Source organism: Vulpes vulpes, chromosome 11 (genome assembly GCF_048418805.1).
Source record: "Vulpes vulpes isolate BD-2025 chromosome 11, VulVul3, whole genome shotgun sequence".
Taxonomy (NCBI): domain Eukaryota; kingdom Metazoa; phylum Chordata; class Mammalia; order Carnivora; family Canidae; genus Vulpes; species Vulpes vulpes.
In genome coordinates, this window is record NC_132790.1 from 14,372,700 (window position 1) to 14,397,898 (window position 25,199).

Genomic DNA, 25,199 nt, shown 5'->3' on the forward strand with positions numbered 1-25,199 from the left:
TGTGTCTCCGGGCGGTAACTATTTTTCCCCTTCTGCCTTCAGAGTACAAGAGCTTCTTCCTAATTGGCCTGACCATCGGATTGCCTGGGGGAGGTAGGATTGCTAGGGAAGGAAGGGAAAGAGTAAGAAGCAGGTAGTAATGACTCTTGCCAGTCAAAATATATTCTAAGGCAGATGCAAGTCTTGTCAACCACATCATGGCCTTGGGAGAGGACTTTAAATACTCTAGCACCTTCCTTGAACATACTGGGGCAGGGTTGGGGGTGGGGGGACCAGGCAGTGAGAGCGATCCTGGAGCAGAGAAGGGCCCCTGTTTCTCACAGCAGGCTCAGTTCTGAGGACAGGAGTCAGGAGGGAGGTACACAGGACGAAAGCGCTTTGGGATTTACGTTGTGCTCTGTGCAAGTACCTTGCTGGGGAGAAAGGTCTTTAACAGGGGCCCCAAACATATCACTGTACTCACCCTCCTTAAGCATCTTCTGTCTCAATTTCTGTTCCAGTCTGCTTTGATGATCTTCTAATTCTAATTCTTGGGCCCTGGGGGTAAGAAAATGTTCAGACCTTGTAAATACTGAAGATCTGCCTACAAACCCTGCCAATAAGCTCATTGACTAGAGCTATTGTATTCTTCTTCTTCTTTTTTTTCTTCTTATTACAATTGGGGTCTTGGAATCTCTCTGAACAGAAAGGTCTGCTGCTGAAGGAGCTGAGAAGGGCTGCTGGGATATGCTGAAGTCAAGAAACCATGGAGAAGCTTGTGATGTGAACCCAGGGGGTGTTTGGAAGGCCACTCAGGCCACCCTCTGGAGAATGGATCATTAAGAAATGACCAGTAGAATTCAGGGGAGAGGGACACCTGGGTGGCTCAGCAGTTAAGCATCTGCCTTAGACTCAGGGCATGATCCTGGAGACCCAGGATCGAGTTCTGCATCAGGATCCCTGCATGGAGCCTGCTTCTCCCTCTGCCTGTGTCTCTGTGCCTCTCTCTCCATGTCTCTCATGAATGAATAAATAAAATCTTTAAAAAAAAATAATCCAGGGGAGAAACAATGACAACCTAAAACTCCCTTCTCTTTTAGGGGCAATGTGACTTCAAGTATCACCTCTAACAACTACCAAATCTCTGACTGTAGTAAACAACAAAACAAAGAGAAGGAAACAGGAGCAAGCCATTTTGCCCAGGGGGAAGCATAAAAAATCGAGACAGCTATCCACCTGGTTGCAGGAGACATGGAAAGAAGAGTCAGTGATGCTTTGGCGTAGTCCAACTGGGGTCCCTGGGTTTCCACCAATAAGTACAGCAAAGTGAAAAGGTGAAGTTAGTTCTCACTTAAGGTCACTTTGGAACTTCTTGAGCTTAACAATGCCCAGGGAGATCCCATGTGCATCCCAGGTGTGTGCAAGGTGCCCACACGCTAGGCCCAGGGCCATGTGGAGGGAGGCTCCCACCTTTGGAAACTCCACTCCGGAGTTCTCCGGAGGAATGAGGACCACCAACAGATGTCACAGGGCTCAGAGATGGTAGTTGAAGTCATGTGAATCCTTCAAAGGAAGACCATAGAGAAAGGAAAGGTCGAAGACAGGAGCTTGGAAATGCCTCCATTTAGAAGCCAAACAAAAGAGATATAACCAGGAAGGAAGTGATCAAGGCTTGAAAGCCAATCAAAACAAGACATGCAGCATCGCTGAAACCAAGAGGATAATGTTTTGAGAGAGGAGAGAGAGGCTGAGGTGAGAGGGGTTCCCTGTTGCAGAGACGCCGAAGAGGGCAAGGGCTCAGAATAGATCTGGGTTTGCAATCATGGGTCCTTCCCTTCCAGCCCCACCCACAGGGGCACGTGTCTCTGCCACAGCGTTGGGGTCATTTTGCTCTGCCCTGTTGTTGCTGCCCGATTTTTACTACTTCTCCTACTACTTGGGCCAAGATCCCAGCCACACTCAACCTTCTGCCTTTTGTTATTGACCTGGAACTTCTCTTGGCCCCCTCTGGTCACCACCAATGGAAGTGGAGCACTCAAGGCTTCCTTTAGGAGAGAACTTTCTGGGAGGAGTGCAGAGAGCTGAGTGCGGGGAGTAGAATGCACCCGGTGTCATGTTGTCCCCGGCCAATGACCTGGAGCTGGACTCCTCCCATGCTGTCCCTGCTCCGATGCTCCCTCTGACCTGGCCGAGATGTTCTCTGGGGCTCCAACACCATAGTTCTCTGGCTCCTCTGCCCAATTCTCTTTCCTCCCCCCTCTCCTTTCACAGGAGTCAGGACCACAGAGGGTCTACAGATTTCCCTAACTCCCCCTCCAATATCCCTTCATCCCGACATGTCTCTTGAACAACAACTACTACTCCTACTACTACTACTACTACTACTACTACTACTACTACTACTTCTTCTTCTTCTTCTTCTTCTTCTTCTTCTTCTTTTTCCTTCTTCTTTTCTTCTTCTTCTTCTTCTTTCTTCTTCTTCTTCTTCTTCTTCTTCTTCTTCTTCTTCTTCTTTTTCTTCTTCTTCTTCTTCTTTTTTGAGATTTATTATTTATTTGAGAGAGTGTGTGTATGGGCATGTAGTGGGGAGGGACAAAGGGAGAGGGAGAAAGAGAATCCCAAGCAGACTCCCCACTGATCATAGAGCCCGACGCTGGGCTCGATCCCAGGTCCCTGAGATCATGACCTGAGCCGCAATCAAGAGCTGGCCGCTTAACTGAGCCAACCAGACACCCCTGTCTCTTGTGCTTCTAATCCTGTCTTGGCATCTGCTTTCCCAAAGTACTCAGGTTGCTCATCAAAAATGTTTGTCCTTGTTCAACCAGGTCTTCCTCTAAACTAAAACCTCGCCTTTAACAGAGCTCCCATCTGCTTTTGTCTAGCTCACATGACTGAGTTCTTCCCTCTGGCCTGTCCTGGAGAAGATGGTTCCCTCTGGCCACAAGCTAACTAGGGAAACCAGGCACTGAGCAGTAAGCAGTAGGGCCACTGCCTTCCTGATTCTCACAGGTCAAACCTACACACTGACTGCTCCTTCCCCATGGAGCTCATGCCATGTTTTCTTATTTGCTGGTGTGCTATGTGTTTGCATATCTGTCTCCCCTAAAACCATGAGATCCTAGAAGATAGGGACTGTGGCCTTGCGCATTCTTACTTCCATAGTACCCAGAACAGTTCTTGGTACAGTGTGCTGGATACATTTTTTCCTTCTTGCCTTTTTTTTTTTTTTTAAGACTCTATCTATTTATTTGACAGAGAGCAAGCAAGCAAACAAATAAGCAGGGGGAGTGGCAGAGGGAGAGGGAGGAGCAGGCTCCCCTTGGAGCAGGGAGCTTGATGCAGTACTGCAGTACTCATTCCCAGGACCCTGGTATCATGGCCTGAGCCAAAGGCAGACGCCCAACTGACTGAGCCACTGAGGTGTCCCTGTTGGATACATTTTTGTTGAATGAACTTTGTAATTCAGATCTGGTCCATCAGCAGATGATATGGTTGTGTAAAAAGGGCTTTGCAGTCAGGTGGGCAAGGACAAGTGCTGCTCTGAGTCTCAACATGTGTGTCAACTTAAAAAATAGTGATCAAAAAAATAATTACTAAGGAAGATCCCTCTTCTTCATTCCTGGACTTTCCTTCCATGTCCATGGAGCTCAATGAGTGTAATTCCTGGCCTCCTTCCCCAGTCCCCACTCTTACTCCCTCTCACCCTGGGAGAGGCAGATTTGGGAAGAAACCAGGTGAATTCAGCTCACACCCTTTTTCTTTGGGGATTGGCCTGCCTTTAGCAGATCTGTGTTCTCACTTACTCTGAGCTTTGCCATACGTCTAGGGCAAGATTTCTGACACTATTGACACTATTGGCGTTTTAGGCTGGATAATTATTTGTTGGGTGGTTGTGGGGAGTGGTGTGGAGACGAGGTGTCCTGGGCATTATAATATGTTAAGTACTGCTCTTGGCCTCTCCTCACTAGGCACCAGAGGCACCTCCCAGGTGTGACAATGAAAAATATCTCCAGACACTGTTGAATATTCCCTGGGTGGTGAAATTGCCCCCAGTTCAGATCGACTGGTCTAGAGTAAAAGCCTTACCCCTATGAAGCAAGTGGGTCTATTGACTTTTGTGACTACATAGGGGTAATTCCGGGGTCTGGTTAGTGTAGTAGCTTGAATGGTTACCTCTCAAAGATGTGTCTGCACCCTGGTCGAGTGACCTTCATCTCTTTCAGAGTGTGATAAGATCCAGCTCTACTTTCTGATCTCCACCAGGCTGCAACCTCTCATTCAGAGAGCACAGCCAGAGAAGTCTCAGTCCCTCAGCACGTTAAATACACGAGGAGACAGCCAGGCAGATCTCCTCCCCATGCCCTTCCCGAGGTTCATATTCAGAGGCCAGACACATGCGCCCTCATTGCAGGTGTGTGACTGTAATTATCCCCTGCCCCCACTGGTCTGAGGGACAAGGATGGATTGCAAATACCTTATCCAAATGCCCTCCAGCTCCAGACCCATCACCTGAGGTCTGTTTTAGCCATAGGACTCCACCAAGTGAACAGACAACGGGAGAGTCTCTGCACTAATGCCAACATGATATGCAAGATGCCAAATATCAATTTGCCTCAATCACAATTCTGTATGCACAAGGAGAAAAATTCCTGGGACGTCAACCTGGGAGGGTGAGCCACCCCTCTCCCACCCCCTTTGCTTTTAGGACTCACTGTTATCTGTGTTGCCTTACTTACATGATCAGTAGCTCCGACTCATATCGCATTAATTTATTCTTCTCCAGAGCCAGCTTAAACCATTCCTGCAAAAGCTGTGCTTCATCTTGTGTGCCTGAATCTGCTTAAGAAATCAACAGCAAATGCGTTAGATTGGCATTTCTCTCCCCATGATCAACCTGCTTAGGAGCTGCTTTAGTGGGCTGTGTTTGTAGCGGAAAAAGGCTCAGCGGGCGGCAGCCCCCTGATGGCCTGTTGATGCCTCAGGCTGCAGGCATGGCAAATAAAACCCACCTGTGCATGCTCTAGGGGGAGGTCCTCTTGGACATTTAGGGCATGAATAGTTCAGCTCCAAGGGTTATATAATCTTGATGATGTCCTGCCATAAATGAAACTTCTCTCGCCTACTAGTTCGTCCTCTGTAAATCTTCTGTATGTTTATGCATCAAATTCTCCACTAAAGAAAACCCTAGTAACTCTGCTGGTTACTCTTTCCTCCTCCCTTTCCTCCCCCAAAATCAAATGATTCCTGAGTGCCCAGGTTGGGGGTGGCTCCCTTCATGGGGCAGAGAAGCCCATGTCACATTTAATTATAGAGGAGTAGTGATTGGTGTCTTGATTTTTTTGCACAAAGAAAAGGCAAATGCTGGGGAAACAATGTTATTAGCTTTGAGTCTCACTGGGAGAATTATATTCATACCTTCTTATAACTTAGATTATGACCTTTATTAAACATAAGCACAACCGTGAGAAAACCGACACTGCTTTTACATACGCAATGTTAGATGCTAAATGTTTGGACAATAAAATGTTAAAATCTGGGTATATTGGAGAAGTAGCAACATGAAGGTATTTCACCCTGAAATGAGAACACAGGCTGTATTGCAAAGCTCATGGCCATTCTAGAAAAATTTATACTGGAGTGTCCCATAGGCAGAGGGGAGAATGGTGCAGAGAAGTTACGCGTGACCTTGAGCTTTTGCTTCTTCATTGGTTAAACTGAACAGTAAGACACACAAGTAATATAACATTAATAAGCTACTGTTTGTTATGCAGTGATCATGTGCCAGTCAGCGGGCTACGTGCATTATATGGGACATCACATTTAATCCTCGTAACAAACTCACCAGTAGGTTCTCTTATTGTCACCATTTGATAGCTGGAGAAAACAGAGGTTTAAAAGATTAATCTTCCCAAGCTCACAGTTAGTAAGTGGCAGAGCCAGGGCTTGAACTCAAGTGGGCTTTATCGTAAGTCCGGGCTTTTCACTGCTTGTATCACACTCCTCCTTCCTCCTCACTCTTTCCTTCTTTCTTACAGTCATGTAAGGTAAATAACACCCCTAACACATGGCCTTGCACATAGCAAGTCATCCATAAAAATGAGTTCCCTTTTCTCCCTTTTTTTTTTTAAGATTTTATTTTGATTTATCTGAGTGAGAGAAAGAGAGAGCATGAGTGGGGAGGGGGGTGAGGGAGAGGAAGACTCCCCACTGAGCAGGGAGCCCAACGTGGGGCTCCATCCCAGGACCCTGAAATCATGAACTGAGCTGAAGGCAGATGCCCAATCAACTGAGCCACCCAAGTGCCCCTCTCCTTGTCTTCTTGACCACCTTGTCACTGACAGGGACACTTGAGTCCAGAGAGATTTATATGCATTACCCCAGATTTTATCATTAATGGGTGAACTCATGCTACAGTGCAGATCTTGACTTCTGATGAAGCCATTCATCTGTTCATTTCATCCAGCCATCCAGCCATAAATTCATTCATTCATCCAATTCATTCATTGAATAGGTATTGGATATTGCTTTAGGTACTGGAGATACAGTGACAGATAATGCTACATATCATGAGAAATTTGGGCATGGTAAGGCATAATGCCTGCCATCTCCCCCCTCCCCTTTTTAAAAGACTCTTTGGATCAGATGGATTTAAAGAGCTAGAATAAAATAGGCCAATAGGAAACTCTTGCAACAGCATAGTAGCAAATAAGTACTCTGGGAATACGGAGAAGGGAGGGTTTTCCTGGTCAGGATATGAGGCTGGCTTCCCAAGAAAGGTGGTGTTTGAACAGGGATGTTGAAGAATGGATATGGAAACACTTGGAGAGGAAATGATGAGGATGGGAGAGGACATTTCCAGGGAGATGGAACAGTGTCAGCAAAAACAAGGGGATGGGACTGAAGGTAGTAGAGCTCAGGCTGGGCCAAGGAGGATAGAGGGGTGCAGGGTGAGGTCTGGGTGTGTCTGAGGATCTTAGTACAGAGGTCCCTGAACATCATGCTAAGGCTCTTGTACTTTGTGCTGTAGAACACAAACAAACACTCAAGGTGGGTGAGTAGGGTAATTTAAGTGAAGTTTTACACAGAAAAGATTAAAAAGGGAGAGAAATAAACGAGATGTTATTTTTCCTTAGGGTTTCTTGGATGAGTGAATGAACGATTGAATGAATTCATAAACATGTTGGGACCAACATCTTCTAAGCAATGTTCATGGTGCTGAGGGGCAGGGATGAATAAGCATCGGTACCAACTCTTCAGGAAACTGAGAGCTTGCAGTTCAGTGGGGAAACCCAACACTGCACAGCCAAACAGAATACAATGTGCCCCTTGCTATGGCAGCAGAGGTGAGAATGAAAGGATGAAGTATATAGACCAGGAGATCACATATAACAAAAAAGTTACTTTACTTCTATTTACTTGTTAAAAAGACTTTATTTATTTACTTGAGATAGAATGAGAGCGAGCAAGTGAGCAAGAGAGCACAACAGGGAGGAGGGGCAGAGGGATAGGGAGAAGCAGATTCCCCACTAAGCAGGGAGCCCAACACAAGGCTCCATCCCAGGACCCGGAGATCATGACCTGAGCTGAAGGCAGACACTTAACCGGCTGAGCCACCCAGGTGCCCCATAAAAGTTACTTTAAACTCAGCCTTGGGATCAAACTTCTACTCTTCCACTCCCCCACCATGTGGGCTCGAACCCTAACAGAGCCTCCCTGAGCCTCAGAGCTTCTCATCTGTTACAGAAATGCAGTGGGATGGACTCTGCACGCAAGGACCCAGCCCAGGCACGCGATTTAAGCTCAATAAATGGTAATGGTCATTATTCTTTTTTTTTCCTCTTCATTTAAAAATTTATAATTTTTAAAATTTTTAATTGTTTGTATTGACGTTCGATTTGCCAACATATAGTATTCAAATCACATAACATGCACGATGGAAGAACCCTCAGGGGCCATCTGTTCCAGGAATTCCCTCTACCTCCCTCTCACCCCAGCCTCTACAACAACTCTCCCGAGGTGGAACTCCCTGCAGGGCCCTGTACTCTAAGTACAGAGGACTTCTTTCCATTGGCCTTTGATGGGTTGGCCTCCAGCCACTGAGCCCAGTTTTGCCCTCTGGAGGAGAATAGAGAACACTTAACATTTACACAAAAGGCATTCACATATTTGAAGATAGGTCTCTCTGTTATTCACTGAAGTGTTCTTCTGTCCGAGCCAGCACCCCCGGGTCATCTATCATTATGTCACAGAGGACTGCCCACCTCTGCTTGCCCTCTAATCTTCCAGGATGCAACTTAAAGGGAGTCAGCATCAAAGAGAGCATCAACAGCTCAAGAGTGGAGAGACCCTCCTGCACGTTTGCCCAGAGCCCTGGGGCTACAGAGATCTCTTAGCTGCCCTGTGCCCTCACTGGGCTCTTATTACCTTGCACACAAACGTGGTCTTTCCACACTGGTGGCGGTGAAGTCTGATGACTCTGTATTCTATTTGTGCAACTGAGCTTTTCCTTCACCTAATTCAAGACTTTATATGCATCTTGCTAAATATCATCTTGTTTATTTCGTTCCATCACAGAGGAAGCTTTTGAATATTTTATCTAGCTGACACAGTTCTAGCTTTGGGATTTCTGCAGAATTGATAAATGGGCATCCTGGACCTTTACGCAATATTGAAGAACAAAACGTCAGATAGGACTGGACCAAGAAGGGAGCCATCTGGCCCATCATTAGGGACCCTTCTCAGGCTTTGGGTGAGGCTGTTCTACAGACTCTATAAACACACCCAATCATCCAGCTCACATGTCTATATTTTGTCCATGAGGCTGCTAACAGGAAATTTTGGTAAAATAATTTCCTGAAATCAAGCTTCACAATGTCTGCCATGTCCATTGGCACTGCAAACCTCACAACTCCACCCAGAAAAGGAAATGACATTTGTTTTCGCAGCTTCTCAGTAAACACCAAGTGGTTCCTAGTGATCTCTAAATTTCTTTCTAAATATTCACAATTTCTTTAATAATTCTTTCTAGAATTTTGACAAGGATCAGAATTCACATTTCTTTCCCATGTGATGTGAAACATAGAAAATATACTGGCCTTTAGTCTTTGGTTCTGGAATTCTCCATGAGTTTCCAAAGATGGAAGTCATACCTACCAGTCATTTCAAACACCAGGGGGTTAAGTTGGTTCATTCAACAAATCCCGATTAATGCCACACCTGAGACACTCTTCTGTATACCATCTTCACCTGGGCTTAGAAACCTGAATTCATTGCTCTCTCATTTTTCTCACCTAGATTTCTCATCCAGACTCAATTCCCTCTTCTAGATATGTTTAGCATTTCTAGATTGAGGACCATTTTCCTTGATAAAGAAAACATAAAAGCTGAGAGTTGGAAATTCTGCCTTTTTTCATCATGTAACATTATACCATCTGCCTCGGCGCTGGGCCTCTTCTTTCCTTGTTCTCAATCCAAAAGAAACAGCTTTAAAGGCACTATTTTGCTGTCTTTACAGTTTTTTTTTTTTTCCAGATTCAGCCTCTTTGCTGTATTATACTCACAAGTTCTAGCCAGACTTTTATCCTGCATTACATGTCCCCTTTTTCATCCTTCTAAAATGTGGTCCATGAGAGAGTTACCTTGCAGTCATACTGATTTCTACCGATGCTGTCTGTACTCAACAAACACAAGTTGAACTGAATCATCCCATTCAGTTTTCTTTTCTTCAGTGAAATTATTTACAATAGTGTTTTTGGAGTCCTCTTTTCCTCAACAGTCAAAATCACTTCGGGGGATGTCTTTGAACATAACCACAACTGATCCATTTTCCTGTTGATGGATAACTAAGTTGTTCTTCATGTTTTGCTCTGGAATATACACTTGCAAATGAAATTCTTGAACAGTATGGTATGCAGATGGTCAGTTTCATATCAGAAAGCCAAAGTGCTTTCCAAAGAGCTATGGGTATTTATACTCCCACTAACGTTGAATAAAAACCTTCTTTGGTTTCATATCCTTGCCACGTACTTAGTATTATCATATCCTTGCCACATGCTTAGTATTATCAAGTTTTAGAAATTCTGGTAACTTAATAGTTTAAAATGGTTTCTCATTGTAGTCTTTATTTGCATTTTCTCAGTTACTAAGGAGTATTCTTTCTGTGAAATATATATTTTTAATATTTGCCTATATAACAATGGGCTCATCTATTTCTTATTGATTTGTGAGAGTTCTTTACATAGCCTAGAACGCTGATTCTTTATTGGTTGCAATACGTAGTTACAAATGTAGTTTCTGAATTAGGGGCTTATCTACTATTTTCCTTTATCATGTTTAAAGACTAACACCTAGAGGTCATAAAGATTCTTCTTAACTTTTCAAGTTTCATTTTTCATATTAAAATCTTTAATTCTTATGAAATTGTTTGTATGATGTAAGGCTCAATTTCATTTTTTTTCCTCTGTTGAAAACCACTTGTCCCAGAATCACTTATTTCCTGTGATCTGCAATGCTACTGTAGGCTTATATCAAGATTTTGTATATGTGAGATTATGTTTGAGTCTTTTGGTGGCTTTCAATGAAGTACTAAAATTGGCTATATAAAGGTTGTGTACATTTTTTGTTTGATTTTCTCCTAGGTAGCATATGTTTTTATGCTAAGCAAGTGAGGTCTTTGTTCTTTCATTTTTAAATTGCTTTATGCTGAGATCTAGAATGAGATTTTTCTTTTTCTTGCTTTTTCTATTTTAAGCTTATATCCAATTGCTTTTTCTATTTTAAGCTTATATCCAATCACCATCATATAGGCTCTTCATATTTTTAACAATTTATTTGTGCATTTTGAGGGGCTTTTCATGTGGATAATTCTATTATTTGGAAACAGCAAAAATGTGTTTCTTCCTTTCCAAACCTTATGCCATTTTTCCCTTGTCTTATTGTATTGGTTAGGATCTCCCGTGCAATGTTGAAGAGAAAAGCTAGGCATTCTTCTCTTATTTCTGATTTTTAAAGAAATGCTTCTAATATTTTACCATTCAACAGTGATGTTTGCCACAGCATTTTCAAAGATATCCTTCAAGCTAAGAACATTCTATCCTGTTCTGTTCCTTTTTTTGCTAAAAGTTTTTGTCCCAATGAGTGTTGGATTTTGACAAATGATATTTTCTTATTATATTGAAAAGACTATATGGTTTTCCTCTTCCATTTGTTAATATGGTGATTGTTAAATCACCCTTAGTTTGCCAAGTTTAAAAATTAATTGCATTAAATATTCATTTGTATTCTTTTATTTTTTGAATCTGCTATATCTATGGTTAGTACTGCCTCTTTTCATTCCTAGTTTGTTTATTTCTGTCTTCTATTTTATTTTAAAAAATCAATTTAAGAGAGTTGCTTCTAGTGTTTTATTAGTCTCTTCAAAGAACCACCATTTCGCTTGCTTAATCCTTTCCCTTCTACAATGATTCTCTATTTCATTTCCTTCTGCTTATTATCTACTTTCTTAGGTTTATTTTGTTTTTGCTTTTTCTAAATTAAGTTGAAACTTAACTCATTAACTTTCAGCCTTTCTTCTTTTCTAATAAAAGTATTTAGGGCAATATCTCTTAACATTCCTTTCACTGCATCCCCTGAGTTTTAATCTACTGTTCTCCTTTTCATATTTGGTATACTTTAAATTTCCAAGTATTTCTAGAAATATCCATTTGATTTTTTTCTTTGAACCATGAGAAATGTATCTTTTAACTTCCCAAATGCATGGTTTTAAAAAATATCTCTAGGCTACTGACTAGGTACATGGTCCTATAGGATGTGGTCTGTATAATTTAGGTTCTCTGGGATTTATTTTATGAGCTAATATGATCAATTTTTGTAAATCATCATGTGAACTTGAGAAAAATACACATTCTCTAAGTTGGGGGTACAGGGATTTAGAAATGTCTTTTAAATTAAGGTTATTAGTTGCATTGTTCACATTTATACTAATGTTTAGTCGGCTTGACTATCACTTGAAAGATGCACTAAAATTTCCTGCCATGGTAACAGAAATTTCTCCTTATAGTTCATCATTTTTTTGTTTTATATATTTTCAGCCTATTATAGTCAATACATACACATTTAAAACTGTGATATCTCCTTGGTGAGTTGATCATTTATAAATTTTGTAGTAATATGAGGTGCCTGGGTGGCTCAGTCAGTTGGTTGAGCTTCTGATTTGGGTTTCACTCAGCTCATGATTGGGTCCTGGGATCAAGCCCCTCATAGGACTCCTTGCTGAGCATGGAGTCTGCTTGTCTCTCTTCCTGTCCCCCTCCCCCGACCCACCAACTCGTGCTCTCTCTCTCACTCTGAAGTGAATGGATAAATAAAATCTTTTAAAAAATAAAAATTATGTAGTAATTTTATTCCTAATCATTATTTTGGTATTAAAGGCTATTTTATCTGCTTTTAATGTAATTACCTCTAGAATTTTTTTCAATTTCTTAAGTATTTTTGTTATGGAGAATTTAAAACACAACAAATCATCCCCAGCTTTATTTAGTTAGTATAAATTTAGCTATCCTTTTTACTTTAACACTTTTTGTATATTTATGTTTTATATGGATTTGCTAAATGGCATACAGTTGTCTTTTTCATTAACTTTTGTTATTATTACTGAGATATTTGGACTCACTTCAATGTCTTTGTGCTTTTTATCTTCTTAAAGTGCTCTTTTATTTTTATTTGGAATTGAGTTGGTATTTTTGTTTGACTGATTATTATTTTTAAAAATTTCTTCTCCCTTTGTTTCCTCCAGCAGATTTGGAAGTTATATACTTTATTTCTATTGTTTTATGGATTATATTTAAATTTAAATAGGTATTTTTAATATCTTAACAAAATTTAAACTTATTATCTTAGCCTTCTTTTAAACAATATAAGGGCCCTGGAACACTTTATTTCCAATCATTCAACTCCAAACTTACATCTATTTTAGCCTAGTACTTCAGTTCTGTTTTAAAAATCCACATTATTTGGGATGCCTGGGTGGCTCAGTGGTGGAGCATCTGCCTTTGGCTCAGGGTGTGATCCTGGGGTCCTGGGATTGAGACCCCCATCAGGCTCCCCATGGGGAGCCTGCTTCTCCCTCTGCCTATGTCTCTGCCTCCCTCTATGTGTCTCTCATGAATAAACAAAATGTTTTTAAAAATCCATATTTTATATTGACAATGTTTATTTGATTTGCTTACATGTTTATTATTCTTTTATTCACCATTTCTTCTTTCATATTTCAGATCATCCTTCAACTTATCTTTTTCTCCTTAAAGTAGATTGTCTAGAATTTTGCTTATACATAGTTAACTCCATTTGAGAAAAAAAAAAGAGCATTTCTTTATTGAGCACTTGTTTTTGAAATAAAAGTTTTTCTGTGTACACTGTTCTAGCTTGAGAGGTTTTTTTTTTTAAAGCTGTTTGACACAATTATTCCACTGTCTTGTAACATCCATTATTGCTGTTGAGAGAAGGGATGTTAATAAAAATTTTGTTCCCTGTTAGATCTTTACTCTTTCTTTTAAAGACTCATTTATTTATTTAGTTATTTGAGACAGAGAGAGAGAGAGAGAGAGAGAGAGAGAGACAGAGAGACAGAGAGAGACAGAGACAGAGAAACACAAGCGGGGGTGTGTGGACAGAGGGAGAGGGAGAAGCAGACTCCCCACTGAGCAGGGAGCCTGATGTGAGACCCTATCCCAGGACCCTGAGATCATGACCTCAGCTGAAGGCAGATGCTGAACTGACTGAGCCACCCAGGTGCCCCATATCTTTACTCTTTATCCACTTTGAGATCATCTCTGTCCTTGATGCTCTACATTTTTCCCTCATTGTGTCAAGGTAAAAGTGGATGTATTTCAAATTTATCTTGATTTAACCTCTGCATCTAGAGATGCATGTCTTTCACCCATTTGAGGTAAAAGAAAGCTAACATTTATAAAGCACACATTGGGTCTCAGACCCTTTCTAAATGGATTTTGTTGTCATGTTGCATCCATTATCTCTTCAAATAATACACAACCTTAATTTTCTCTGTTTTCTCCTTCCAAGACTCCAATTGAACATATGCCACACCTTTTCGTATTATCTTCTATGTCCACAAACCATGCTTTCATATTTCCCATCTCCTTCTCTCTCTCTGTGCTGCATTGTGGCTCATTTCCTCAGATTATACTGTCCAGTTCACTAATTCTCTCTACTGTTGTGTCCAAGCTGCCATTTAGTACATTCACTGAGTTTTTCATTTCAATGAATATATTTTTCAATTTCAGACTCTCTATTTATTTATTTTTTTAATAGACCCTAAAAAAAAATCCCTGGCCATTTTCTCAACTTTTTATTTGAAAAAACATAAACCTTAAGGGTATAGCATTATATTTAGCTGTTATGTTTCTTCAATCTCTTATCTAGAACAGTTCCTAGATTCCCTCCCCACTTTTGTTTTCTTTTTTTTTTTAATTTTTTTTTATTTTTTATTTATGATAGTCACAGAGAGAGAGAGAGAGAGAGAGAGAGGCAGAGACACAGGCAGAGGGAGAAGCAGGCTCCATGCACTGGGAGCCTGATGTGGGATTCGATCTCGGGTCTCCAGGATCGCGCCCTGGGCCAAAGGCAGGCGCCAAACCGCTGCGCCACCCAGGGATCCCCCCACTTTTGTTTTCTTATAGCATTGACAATTGTCAGTTATTTTGCAGATTGTTTCTTAGTTTGTAATTGTCTGATTATATCCTTCTGGTTAAATTCAGGTTAAGCATTTCTGCTGCATAATGATGATATGTCTTTCTTGGTAGGTCATAGCAAGAAGCTCACAATGTTGACTGTGGTTACAGCTGGATAAAATGAAGGTGGGATTGCCTGTTCTCGTTTGTAGTATTTTTTTCTGCTTGCTCCTTTTCATGTGTAATCTATTTCTATAAATGTTTGACACATAAGACACAGCATATTCTATACTTAATAAAGTTGAAGATCTTGGCCATTAAATTTGTGTTTAAAAATATATATATATATAATTTATTTTATATATATAATATTTTATATATATATACATATATATATAATTTATTTATTTGAGAGAGAGAAAGAACAGAATGGAGCTAGGAGCCTGATGTGGGGCTCAATTTCAGGACCTCAAGATCATGACCTGAGCTAAAGGCAGATGCTTAACCAACTGAGCCAGCCAGGAGCCCTAAATTTGTTGTCTTTGCCATTCTTAGTGGCTTACTTCCTTATGTTTTGTGTGATTATTTATTATTATCATCTCATAGTTTATCAAACTTAATTTGTCTGAATCCTGAGAGCAAAAACTAAAGCATAGTTTCTTTCAGAGGATCTATACTTGATTTTCAGGGAGCTAAAAGAACTGATGTAATGGGGGACTCTCAATATTAGCTTCCCTATTTTTTGTTAGTTTCAAGGCTTAAACTTTAAAACCACCGATATTTATCCTCAAGGCAACCCTGGATTTCTTTTTTATGCTTGCTTCTTTCCTGGCACACATAAGTTTCAGCATACTTTTCTTCTTTTCTTCCTTCTCCTTCTTGGCCCTGGGAGGCTTACCTCACTTACTTAAGAGCCAAGCAATATTTTTAAAAGTATACTTGTTGTAGTGGATAGGCTCTTATAGTATCTAGTCCATCATTCTGCTGCTCCCTGCTTCTTGGGAACTGCATTCTGTATTTCTTGGTGAGTTGGTCATTTGGTAATCTAGTTTCAAATATTTTTCTGGGTAAAAATTATTAGGACCATATTTTCTAAATCTGAAGTTTGCAAAAATTAATCTAACAGGTCATAACAAACACTAAAAATGAGACAGAATGGAAAGTACTAGTCTTTTACAGGTATCAAAATTCAGTATCATCTCTTGATGAATTTTATTCAATTATGTATTTATATGTACTAACTTGTAACATAAAATGCATGTCTTGCTGCTGTCATGGTGTTTTTTTTGTATAAAGCTATGCTCTAGGGCACAGAACTCTGAGACCTCGATGTCCCTAGAATCCATGGAGTGGAGAGAACTCAAGGCTTCTTTAGGATGACAATCCCAGGCTCACTCTCACTGGGCCCATCTTTGTTGTTAGGCCACTGACTTTCTATAGGGTGGCCACTGAGGCTGGAGTCAGAGGTGAACACATAATCAACGGATGATTACTATTTGTTGTGTAATGCAATCTGCAGTAGACCCTATGCATTCCTGGATATCTTATGCTGAGTGTGCCAAACTGCAAGGCCTAACCATCCTCCAACCCCGAGTCATTCCTGCAATCAGCCAAGTAGACGATTCCGAGAAGTAGGTCAGGATACCATAGTGTGACTACTGTATAACTACTTGTTTCTGGGGAGAAGGCTGGCTTGTTCAGTGCTTGTTGTAAAGGCTGCCAAGTACCTTGCCCTGAGCTCCTGTGCTGTGGCACAATCTTCTGTGTGCACAGCTGCCATCTGGGCCTACTGGGTCACACTGAAGTGCTTGGGTACAGGGCAACTTGTACCATGCTATGTTCCTGCTGTTTGTTGGACTCTACGTAAAAAAACTCCTGTCCTCTGATGCCCTGAATTTCACTGTTTACTTTTAGTTCATAGAATTGTGGCAAACTCATCCAAATCCCTAGCTTGATAAGCCATCAACTTTGCAATCTTATTATTCCTGGCCATTATCTATGAATGGCATTGGGATTCAAACTCACAAGTGTCTGATTCCAGTATCTGTGTTCTTTTCAGGATACCTCATTGTTACATTATCAAGGAAAATATTATTTCTTTTGTTTGTCAGCAGCCAATAAGATAAAAACCACAGAGTGTAAGCCAAACTACTTCCCTCTTCCTGGCTAGGGTTTCATTGTGGTTTCTCTCATGATAACATGTGCTCCTGCTGCCACCTACTGGAAGCCTGGCACATCCTGCTATTTCTTTGTAAACTCCATCTTTGCAAAGGAGGAACCATCTGGCTCTCAAAAAACCTTACAAACAAACAAACAAACAAACAAACAAACAAACTCAATGCAGACAACCAGCTGGTAAACCTTACCCCAAAGTTGGTAAAGCTATAAGGGAAAAGTAATTCCCGTATGCCGCCCCTAGGGACAAATCTTTTCTCCTTCCAAGGTGCTCTCAGTTTCTATCAGATTTCACCTGCCTCCAGCTGTTGAAGGAAAGCACAGATTGTGTTATCCACACCATCTAAATTTCAATGGCGGTCTCTTGCAAAATTGGGGAATTCCATGGCTCTAGCACTTAACACTGACCACCACATTGATAACAAAGCAGTAGGTAACAATGTCTTGACCAAGAGGCGTCTAAGTGGCTGGCAAAGCTTGGCTTATCTTCCTCATAGAGGGTGGGGCCCAGGGTAGTCAGACCCCTGCACATCCTGGTCTTTTACTCTGGGCAGTTGGAACCACCAGAGGAATCCATTCCCTTTTTCCAAGGACATCCATCCATAACACTTCTGCCCACCTCCCAACACACACCCTAAAGGACATCGTGACTTGTCATCTAGGGTGGGTTGTTAGATTTTTGTTTTTCTTTGTTTCCCTTTCCTTGACAAAATGGAGAACAACTCTTCCTGGGGGTAGGGGAGCTTATTTCTGACTGTTGGAAAGAAAGAAAGAAGAAATTGTTGTCACGACAATTAGGAGCTCATCAAAGCTTCATTTTGCTCATCAGCCATCATTGCCCTCCATCCTGCACCCCCGCATGTTCCTCTAATTCAATGCCCGCCTAATGAATAACTCCTAGGAACAAAAGAGCCTTTCAGGCTGGCGCATGTAATTATTAGAGGAGCCTTGCATAACTGTCACAGACTACTCATGTTTTCAGGCCTGTCTCTAAATTTGGTTATTCACAACCTTTATAGCTCAATATTATTGCCTAACTGTGATCATTTTCTAATTATCCTAATAATACCTATTAAATAATTCCCATTAAATCACTTGAACCAGAGCAGCACAGGCCAGCTCAAATACAACTTAACCTAATAAGCATCGGTCATTCATTAAGCACCAGGGCCATCTTTTAAAGGGGCTGAATAGAATATTAAACTGCAAGGGAATATTATTATTGCACAAATGTTATTACAAGTTGGAGTGTATTAATTTCGATGCCTGGTTTGCACATCTTCCATTTGGTCTCCTTTGGGGCCCATTCTCCTTGACTCTTCCAGGCTCCAGCCCCATGTTGAGCTGCATCTGTCACCCACGCAAGGACAACCAAGGCGAGGGAAAGGCCCATAGACTGAACAGGGGAATTGAATTACTAAGGATGTGAAGGGAATGAAGGGAATCCATCTTCTGGCTGGATCGACACACCTTTGAAAACACAAGCTGGCTTTCTTTAGCCGATCCTTCAAAATAGCCTTTCTTTATACTTGGAGGAGAAGGGGATTTTCAGAAGCTTTAAAAATGTGGTTTCTAGAATTTAAATTTCAAGCAGTGAAGACTAGCCAGTCAACTCTTTCACAGTGTATGTGTGTGGATATTTAAGAATATTTTGTAAAAACGGTATCAGGTGGCATTGGTGCGACGCCTGCAAGGCAGTAGACCCTCTGGTAGACACTTTGCCCACCAACGCCCTTAATTCTAAAACGACCTGGTAATGTGAGGATAATTAGCTCCATTTTTCATATAAGGAATCTGCAGGCTGAGAGGTTAAGTGATTCTCCTGGGGTCACACAGCCTAAATGCAATGGAGCAGAATTTGAACACGGGGCTCTCTGATACCTGTTATTTGACTCTCCGCACCACACCTTCCCTCCCCAGGAAACTGAAACAGGCCCTAGCTTTGTTGGCATGTTGATCCTTTTCATTCTTAAGGCTCTCACTGAAATCTGTGTCTTCCCAGAGCCCAGTGCAGAGCCTTCTGGCTGGGGAATAAGGCTGTACGTCCAACAGGCGCGGCTCACTGTACCAAGAGTCCCGGCAACGGCTGTAGAGACAGGCCAGGACTCTCACTCCAAGCAGGAAACAGTTATTTTGCAATGAAGTCTATTCCTGGTAGGTGGATCTGGGTTATCTTTGCAAGGAAATGCACGATGTACTTTAGTAAGAAAAGGAACGAACACTTACTGTCTATCCCATGCCAGGTGCTATGTTAGGGCTTCCACACAAATTGTTTTGGCCAACGCTCACCACAAGTCCCAGAAACAGGTATGATGAGCCCTGCCACTTTACAAACCAGAACTGAGGCTCAGAGGGATAAAGTCAGACTCCAGCATTTCCCTGAGACTCCGAAACAGGGTAACCACACAGCTGGTGAAGCTCGCACTGCAGGGCCCCTCCCTGGGTCGAGGCCTTGCAAGGCTCCGGGAACACCCCTCACGACTTTGTCAGCGTGACTTTGCACAGGCTTCCGGCCTCACAAAATCTAGGTCTGCCCCTGCTGGTGTCATCACTCTCAGAACTGAACTCTTAAGGGAATCGAAATCCTAACCTTCCTCTATGTTGGCGAACAAATAGCGTGTTGTTTATGCAACTGCACGCAGAGATAGGTTTTCAGTGTCTGGTTTTTCACAGATTATATCCAAAATGCAGAAGGCTAGAGACATCACATCCGAAAACTAAAGAGACAATACCACCCCTCATCCACTAACTCTAAGGGGCCTTCCAATTCACCAGCCGTAAACTAGTGCTGAAGCAGCTTCCAAAATATGCGGGTTTCTTTAGGCCAGCCCTCACCTCGAATCCTTTGCTGGCTCCTTGTTCACTGAAGCATTTCACATTTTTTTTTTTTCACATTTGGCCTTTGCAGGTGCCATTCCCTCTTCCAGAACAATCTTCTCACTTCCTAAGTAAATAGGTGAACTCCTACTCCTTCTGTGGTTCCCATTGTAATGGGTTGCCCCTTCCAGGTGCTTAGCCTGAGCCCCTTCTCCCAAGATCAGTGAGGAACCTCATGACTATGCTCCCGTGCCCCTCTTCCCGAATGCTTGTTCCTATCATAGCACTTGTCCTCGCGCGGTGCGGCTTATTTACTTACAGGTCTGCGTCCTTCAATGGACCATGAACCCCTCAAAGACAGAAACTGTGCCACGTTCATCACTATAGACTCACGCTCTGCAAGATTCCCACGTGGCAGGTCTTTACCAGAGGGCTCCTGTTTGGATCTATCTAAGAGTCTGAGCTATTTATTCGTGGGACACTTACCATTTCTTTTGCTAGGCAGGCAATATGCTAATTTATTTTCTTTATATATATATATATATATAATTTCTCATTTAATTTTTATGTCAATTCTTTGTTTTTAAGATTTTACTAGTTTAGACATGAGAGACACAGAGAGAGGCAGAGATATAGGCAGAGGGACTCTGGGATCATGCCCTGAGCTGAAGGCAGATGCTCAACCACTGAGCTATCCAGGCATCCTTCTTTATATCAGTTCTAAGGGAAACCACAAATACCCCCATTTTAGAGGAGAAAACAAAAACTCATAGAAGTTTAGAACATGACCGGCCAGAGATACACAACTAGGAAAGGGAGAAACAAGGGCGTTGAGTCCCTCCCTGGGCTTTGACTCACTACCAACATTGCCTGAGCACCCAAACTGTTATCCTGAATTTCTCATAACCCCTGGCTTGCAAAGAACATCCACACTTGCAGAAGTGAGACTGGGCAGGCCAGAAAACCAGTGAGAAGGCCCACAGGCTTACCAGTTCCTTAGGAATTTCACCCTGGACCATCGGTTTGATTTGGGAAATGTGAAGCAGCTGTGGACCTGGCGCCCCAGGTCCTGCTATGGGTTCCACACAGTGACAGCAGGGTTAGATGGGCACTATTTTTGGACCACAGATGGGGGCCCATGCCCACTTCCCCGATCTGCGGGGCTGCCTACCTGTTTCCCCTCTCAGGGCCTTCTCCAGCCTCACGCCTTGGATCTCGGAGGCCCTCTGCTGCTCCTCCACCTCCTCCAGCTGCCTCTGGATGGCCTGCAATGCCAGGATTGTGTGTCACACGGGGGCTCTCGAGGTGCCGAGTCACAGGAGGGGGTCGATGAAGAAGAAGGAGCCCCTGTCCCTTACGGTGTCCCTCCTTGGGTAAGGACCTCTGAATTCCCAGATAACTAGACCTTGACATTTCCCTCCTTCAGTGTGAAAACATAAAGCAAAGAGTCTGTATGGAAGCTCAATCTGCCCCCGAATAGACACGAAAAGAGTCCTCTATGACCAGACGTGCCCTTGGGCAGAGGATGCCGGGCTCCAGAGGTGGTTCTCATGGCTCCCAGACTCCTCTGAACCTTGGCCTCCAACTGGCCATAGCATCCACAGAGCGGCGGCTACTACTCAAACTAGGATGAGGTTCTAGGGGCAAACAGAGCACAGTCATGGTCCACTTTCCCAAGAAGAGCCAGCAACTACCTCCTGAGAAGTTGGTCTGGAGCTGGAGACCCTGGGCCAACTCCTGGGGCTTGCCGTGCCTTGCTCCATGTGTCCAGCTCCCGTCCTCAGCCATATAGCTTGGAACTTTTCTTTTAGTGGACCACAGGGCTAACACCCAGGGGCCTCTTAGTGTGGAAGTGCACAGTGGTTGTTCCTAGCAGATTATTAAGACAAGACCCAAGGTGTTGATCCCTTAAGGGATCAACCTCACACCCTCCCTAGACTTACCATCAGCACCTGTTAACATTTGGGGTCATGACTGGGTTTGCATTTATGTACTTAGTTTCCCTACTGGCTATTTCTCTCTTGCCTGTACCAGGAAGGAAGATTAGGGGAAAGCCTTTCCCATGTACACTTTCTGTTCCCCATTAATTTCCTCTGCTTTTAAACAGCATGCTGCCAGAAGGCACATCTCTGGGCAGAACAGACTTTGCACCTGGCCAAACAGGTACAGCTGGCAGCTGTCAAGGCAGGTAGAATGTGCATATCTTCCCTCCCTCAACTCCCTGCACCTCTCACCCCCTCTCCTCCTTAACTCCACATCTTCCTGGTCTCCCCTGGATTCAGAGTACAATCACTGAAGTACCTCCTACCCTGTGAAGAGACGTGAACAGGGGTCGGGCCTGAGCAGCCGCCTGGCTCTTCTCATCCCAGCTAAGAGTGTTTATGTCCCAGTCTTTAATGTAAAATCTGAAATGGACGGGAAATCTATGTAACACTGTTGTAATTTCATGCCCTCTGCCTCTCTTCTAAAGACAATTGTATTTTTATTAATCCATCTCTTGATGGCATGATGTAGAATAACTAATGGAATTTAAATGACTTTATGACTGTCATGCATTGATGGCTATATGGTTGCTACAGACTGAATTGTTTCCGCTCCCCCAAATTCATATATTGAAGCCCTAACCCCCAATGTAGCTGTATTTAGAGATAGGGCCTTTAAGGAAGTAGTTAAGGTTAAATGAGATCATAAAGGGTGGGCCCCTAATGCTGTAGGACTGGTGACCTGATGGGCAGAAGTGACACAAGAGACATCTCTCTCTTTCTCTCTGCCTGGGCACAGAAAGAAGGCAGTGTCTACAGGTCAGGAAGAGAGGCTGCACCAGAAACCAATCCTGAAGGCACTTTGATCTTGGGTTTCCAGCCTCCAGAACTATGAGAAATGAATTCCTGTTGTTTAAGTCACATATTGTGCGCTATGTTGTTATGGCCGCTGAACAGGCTATACAATGGTCGTTCCTTCAAACCAAGGATGAAAATCTTGAAGACTTAGGGCCGCTGTGAGTGCCAACAGATGAGGCCACCAAAGGCTATCATGGTTCTCATCACCACCTGTGATCTGGAGGGAGACCATAAGGAGGAGGATGGCCAGTCTGTCAATTCATATCACCAAGACTTATCTCATTCTCACAAGGAAATCTGTTTCAGAAGTTGAGAGGGGACAGAGGGACTTTGTGGGTATTTTCCCCATCCACTAGGTGAAAGTGGTGGCTCCCTTGTCACTGTGAAGAGTAAATGGGTTCAGGTGAAGCGGCTTCCTTCCTCAGGAGGACTACATGGCCAGAAAAAGGAAGTAACTACAGAAAGGAACAGAAGGGAACACTGCATGAATATGAATGGTCATCTAGTCCTTCTGTCCTAAAACGCTGCTATTCTTCAAGGTTACATCTGGGGTCCTCAGGGAGGTGGAGAATGCCTTGACTTTCTGCATCCTTTGTCTGCCTGTGACAGACGTGGACAGACCAATTCAGGCAGAAATGCTTAGCGCTAACAATCAAGACCGGGAGTCTATACTGAAATGCTAGCTGCTTATGTTTTTGACTAACCTTGGAATAGAAACAGCTCCTAATAGATTGTCTGTTCAGCAGGGGCACTGTCAGGACGTCAGGAGAAAGTTGTATCCTCACAGAGGATAAGACTAAGGCCACTGCCATGTGGCAGTCAGGGCTTGGGATGGTTCCCAAGGCCATGTGTTGGCTGTCATTCCAGGCTCACTTGCAGGACACATGTTTGCAGATGGAAAGGCAGTTGGGAGTGGGCCAGCTCAACACCTAGGCTCTTCAGGCCCCATGGTCCCACCAGGGATTGAGTTAGAGCCTTTAGAATGAATCTGGTCATTCAGAGAAGAGAGACTGACCTTCCCCCAGCCCGTCTCCCCTAACACAATACAGACTTCCAAGGGCTTTCCAACCCAATTCCCAGGTCCCAGATGCCAGGTTCACTCACTCAAGTCAAGTTTGTTTTCTGACCTGAGCTTTATGAAGTCTTTTCAATTCTTCTTGCTTAACCAATTGTTTTGTTGCTTTCTCCAGTTTCCTTCTTCTTCTAAGGGTCTTCCTCTCCTACAAAAACCAAGAGAAGAAAAATTGTATCTGAGAAAAATGAGGTTAAAATCTGCAAAATAATGACACAGGCTTCTGCTTTCTCCAACCAAACCACTGTGTAGCTTCTAGAACAATGATGTCCAATAGAACTTCCAGCAATGATGGAAATGTCCTATATCTGTGCTAAAATATGTAAGCCACTAGCCACATGTGGCTATTGGACATTTGAAATGAGGCTAGCATGGATAAGAAATTGAAATTTCATTTTAATAAACTCAAATATAAATTTAAATAGCCACATGTGGCTAGTAGGTGCTGGACTGGGAAACTGGTGTGTGTGTTTGGGGTTGGGAGTGGTATATATGTAGATGTAAAAGTGGGAGTGGCTTTATAGAGAATTGATTTGGTTCAGTTGAGGAAAAGAATAACACAAAAACTACATAGATGCTACCATAGCTCTAAGGATGAGCCTGGGTGGTGGGAAACACACACACTTACACATAAACACACACACACCATAAAAACAATTTAATATCTTTAAACAATCCCTAGGTGGGTCTACATTGCCTAATTAAACCTGGGAATAGAGGAATGTGTCTAAATAATTCAGATACAAGTGTTTCTGGGCTTGAGGTAGGCAAAAGATTGCTTCCCTTCCCTATTTCACTTTGCTTGTGCAAATATGTCATCATTGTCACTGGGTTTTGTGTATGCCCAGGCTTGTAAAATCCAGAACACTCAACATGGATGCATTGAAAATAGATGTAGATCTTGATGGTGTCACTTCCAGGTTTTAAACACCAGAGAAAGGAAAAGTAACAGTGTGGCCACATCCACATATTGGAAAGCAGAGGAGACACTTCTGGTTGGAGAGACAGCAGAGAATACTGGTAGAGCACTGGGCCCCGGAGCCATGCAGAATTGGCATCAAATCCCAGCCAAGCTGTGTGAGTTTCAGCATGCCACACAACTTTCTGAACTTCAAAGTGATGAAAATGATTTAATGCTACCTTATGGAGACTGTGATAAGAATTAATTGAGAGAATGTGGGTCATGCCCTTCATAGAATACTTGAAAAAAATATGGGATAAATACCTAAATACTATGATTTTTATTATTAGTGGCATGATTATCAGATTATAATATCATAAATTAGCATGATCATAATAGAATAAAATCAGGTATTTTTCATATATGTGTGCATGTGTATATAATTGTATATAATATACACATATATCTACATCCTATGTATACAAGCAAATGTTCAAATTGGGCTAGTTTTACTGTGAGTTTGTCTTCTTGCTGTGTACTCATTCACTTTCTACATATTAGGATTAAGATTAGAGCATGCTGAAGAATTCTTTTTAATGCTGGCAGAAACAAATATGGAATTAAAACATTGTTACAGCTAGTCTGGTGCCTGGGCATTCAGTATCTGTGGTTGAACTGGATGTTTGGTCATTAAAGGGAGTATAAATCCACAAGGGAAGGATGGATTA

General features: G+C 42.5%; 1 protein-coding gene across 1 annotated transcript in view; it reads right to left on the reverse strand.

Annotated features, from left to right (window-relative positions):
- MICAL2 (microtubule associated monooxygenase, calponin and LIM domain containing 2) overlaps positions 1 to 25,199 on the reverse strand; it is a 72,369-nt gene that overhangs the window by 1,474 nt on the left and 45,696 nt on the right. The window contains exons 7-10 of the mRNA XM_026008239.2: positions 23,626 to 23,718; positions 20,830 to 20,923; positions 4,716 to 4,815; positions 464 to 537 (exon numbers count right to left, since the gene is read on the reverse strand). Coding sequence (XP_025864024.2) covers positions 464 to 537; positions 4,716 to 4,815; positions 20,830 to 20,923; positions 23,626 to 23,718 — 361 coding nt within the window. The remainder of the gene's footprint in view (positions 1 to 463; positions 538 to 4,715; positions 4,816 to 20,829; positions 20,924 to 23,625; positions 23,719 to 25,199) is intronic.